The sequence below is a fragment of the Microtus oregoni genome, unplaced genomic scaffold (assembly GCF_018167655.1).
Source record: "Microtus oregoni isolate MIOR12 unplaced genomic scaffold, Mior012 000067F_ref0000223, whole genome shotgun sequence".
NCBI classification, from domain to species: domain Eukaryota; kingdom Metazoa; phylum Chordata; class Mammalia; order Rodentia; family Cricetidae; genus Microtus; species Microtus oregoni.
The window spans coordinates 8,723,211-8,726,743 of NW_024543974.1; the positions used below are offsets into that span (position 1 = coordinate 8,723,211).

Consider the following 3,533-nt stretch of genomic DNA (forward strand, 5'->3'; position numbering starts at 1 on the left):
GAATTGCCGAATCCATGTAGACAATCTGCAACGTCAAGCACGTTCGTGAACGTTTATTTTGGGGGTCAGGGGGTAGGGGTGGGGTCTGTGTGTGGAGAAACACGTATGCAGTGAGGAGCGGTCATAGCAAGCCCCACAGTCTCCCAGATGGTTCTCTTTTGGAGGTGGAGCTGCAGGGGGTGATGGCAGAAAGGAGGAGGCTCCCTTCTAAGGAGTGGGCGCAGGAGGGTCCCTGCCAGCCCCAATCCTGGCTGCTGACCTCTTCCGGGCCGCCTTTAGGATGGTCTTCTCAAAGAGCTCTTTTTCACGATAGTGCACAGGTGGGCCACGCAGGTACTTCTCTTCTGCCTCCTTGTAGCTGAGCTCATCCAGGGCAGCGATGGAGCAGATGATTGCCTCTGGAAGAAGAACCTCCATGGTGAGCCGGACTTGGTCTCCTCTTGCCAGCGAGAGCAGGGCCTGGTCTGCTTCTTTGGATATTTCTTGCAAATGTCTGGCCACGAGGTGCAACTGGTCTTCATCCTCCAGGTAGGTCTCAATGCAGAAGACTTCCCTCTTTGACTTCCAGAGGTCGTCCAGCCACCGGGACGGTTTCCTGCCCTTCACGATGTCCAGCAGGTGCTGGTCGGCCCCCTTTCTCTTCACGATGAAGTCTACGAGCTTCTGGTTGGCTCTGTCCCAAGCGGCTCTCATGCGGTCAGGCAGGAGTTTCTTGCGGGGCCTCTTCCCACCGGGGGCGGTCTCCTCCTCCCAGTCTTCCAAGTCGGCATAGCTCACCTTGGGGAAATCAATGCGCAGGTCGCCCTCTTGAATGGCTCTCCTCAGCGGGTAACTGGCTCGGGCGGTGTAGTAGTCCATAAAGGAGCCCCGGAAGGAGCCACAGGCGAGGTCCTCTCTGTAGCGGTCGATCACAGAGAGGCACCAGTTGATGCCCTGGCCGTACACTTTGCTGGCTCTCCGCAGGAGGGAGAATCTCTCCCCACAGTCCAGGAGCTTCAGCTTGCGGAGAGGGACGCGGACACCCCTGCGCTCAAACTGCATGTTGCCCTCGATCAGCAGCACCCTGGCCGTCTTGTCGTTCTTGCTGACACTCTTGACCACCGCCGGCCAGAAAGGATGGTCCTGGAATTTGAACCAGACCAGCATCCCTCGTTCGATGGTATTCGTCTCCTGGGCAGAAGCCACACTGGTGGCTTGGCAGTCTTCCTGAACTCCAGGGGCTCTCCTCTTGACCCTGGCCTTAGTCACCTTCGAGCGCACTCGAGTTTCCAGTCCCGAGAGCCCACAATGTGCACACAGCACATGGATCTTCCTTTTCCTGCCAGCAGTGCGGACTGATCTTCGCAGGCTCGGGACTGGAGGCGTGCAGGCTGCCGATGCCCCCTCTGAGTCTGGCCTCGGGGTCGGCGGACCGGGATCCTCCTTGTTCTCTGGGAGGGTGGTCTTCCTTTGGGCTCCAATGGCCTGGATCTCTAGGCCACCACACCCTACTTGCTGCTTGAGAGCTTTGGGCGAGGTAGAGGCGTGCCTCCTCGGTGGCCCAGAGGCAGGTCTATGCTCATTGTTAGCACGGGCACCCTCCCTAGAGGCCCGGGTGCTCAACTTTCTCTTGCCAGGATTATCACCAGCATTTCCTGTTGGCGTCTTGCAGGAACTTGGCCGAGCTCTGGTGCCCCTTAACATGTTCCCTTGCATTTCAGAGTAAGGGGACTCTACAGTGGCATGGGCCTGGGCTTCCCCCCCTTGCACTGCAGGATCATTCCCTGAGCCCATCAACACAGGTCCTGGGCGGCCTCGCTTCCCAGGACTCCTGTGGGAGAGCCCTTGGCCTCTCTGGTTGCGCCCTTGGGGGTGCTGGCGCTGGCGTGGGCTGGAGCTGGTCTCCTCTTTCGGAACCTTGGGAGCCACTGTGCTGGTTCTTCGGCCACCTGCCCTTTCTCCTTGATACAAGCGGGTTCCCTCGCCCAGAACATCCAGGGCCACCCTGAGGGCTCTTCTGTATGCCCTGGTCTGCCCTGGCGGGCCACTGCCCTGTGACTCCTTTCCGGCCAAGGAGGCGATGGTTACGATTTCAGACTTGGTTAGGGGCCTCGCCTCTGTGCTCCTCACTCTGGTCTTCTCACCAACAGAGAGAATTTGGACCTCCAGGAAAGAGGCCCCTCTCCTCTTACTATGGGCCGAGGTCCTGGGTCTGGTCAACACCCTTGCAGGCCACAGCTGGCCCTTCCAGCCACAGAGCACATACTCTGCAGAGTCCATGGCGATGGAACCCTGGGGCTGTTCTGATCAGGGCAGGGTGACCCCCTGCGTTGTGGTAGGCACTGCTCCCTGCTGGTCGTCTCTGTCTGGCCTGGCTCCCCTGCCTGCGGTGCTGTCCTCCCTCCAGAATCTGGTAGACAAGCTCAACCTGAGGGCCTCTCTCAGGGTGATGTGGGCCTGCCCTGTAAGTGTGGGAGAGGGAAGCAGAGCTGCGTTAGGACGGAATTAGCCTTTAGTGGATACTGAAGCAACAGCTCAGTGAGGTGAGGAGAGAGAAAGCAAGGGGGTGCCCAAAGTCTGTCGTTCCACAGGGATGAGGGTGTGTGCCTGAGAAGATATGGAAGGATCCAGAGCAGATGTGTGACACACGGTCACCCACCCTGAGGCTAGGGTGGTGAACTTCCTCCCGGAGAGGTGAGTGTCTTTACTTGGCTTGTGTATTTTCCTGCCCATCCAATGCCTTGGGGGCTCCCCGGGATTCCGTCCGGGTGGGGGGAGCCTCATTGCTTTCTTTCCTAGGGAGCTAACCCAACCTGTGCCCCACCCCAGGAAGCCTGTGCACACATAGTGCACCTTGCCTTCTGCACCAGTATGATACCAGGTTGAGGAACGGGGTGTGTGTGTGTGTGTGTGTGTGTGTGTGTGTGTGCGCGTGTGTGTGCGTGTGTGTGCGTGTGTGCGTGTGTGTGCGGAAATCTTCATGGCGATTTGCATAACATGGCAGGTAAGGATGGTTGCTGTCACTGTCATAGCTTCTGGCCTCCCTCCCCTTCCCCCTCCCCCTCATAGTTTGGTTCTGACCTCTTGCTCCCAACTCCGTGCTGGACCGACCTCGCTATGGGATCAAGTGCACGCGTGGCACAAAGGAGAGCCCCCCCAAGGAAAGCACTTCACCGTGGAGAAATGCTTTCTAATTGGCAGACTCAGTAGTGTCAGATGAGAGCAACAGGGTAAGTGTCGCCATTGGTATTGCCCACTCTCCTGCTGCTGCCTCAAGTCCATGGGCCCTGCACACCCATATCTGCTGGCGATGGGCACTGTTCTACCATCAGATCCCAGGCCACAGAACTCTCTTGCCCACAACCTCTGTGCCATAATGTTAATCCACAGGGTCGTCTTAGACAGACAGGAAATCAAAGCGGCTGTTTGATGCCCTGGATGGTCACTTGCCCATCCCTAAGTCCAGAAGGCATGCTTTGAATCTTAAGTGGTGTCCAATCTCATCTGTAGCGTAGCTCTCCCGTCCATGTCCCTCCATTCTCTGCCTCTCCACA

General features: G+C 58.0%; 1 protein-coding gene across 1 annotated transcript; it reads right to left on the bottom strand.

Annotated features, from left to right (window-relative positions):
* Window positions 1–207: 207 nt before the first annotated feature.
* Window positions 208–2,259, bottom strand: LOC121440415 (PWWP domain-containing DNA repair factor 3B-like). Its single transcript, XM_041641179.1, has one exon. The coding sequence runs from the start codon at window positions 2,257–2,259 to the stop codon at window positions 208–210; it is 2,052 nt and encodes a 683-aa protein (XP_041497113.1).
* Between the last annotated feature and the right edge of the window lie 1,274 nt (window positions 2,260–3,533).

Excerpts from the sequence above, each read along its gene's own strand:
- LOC121440415 (XM_041641179.1), bottom strand. The coding sequence starts at position 2,259 with ATGGACTCTGCAGAGTATGTGCTCTGTGGCTGGAAGGGCCAGCTGTGG.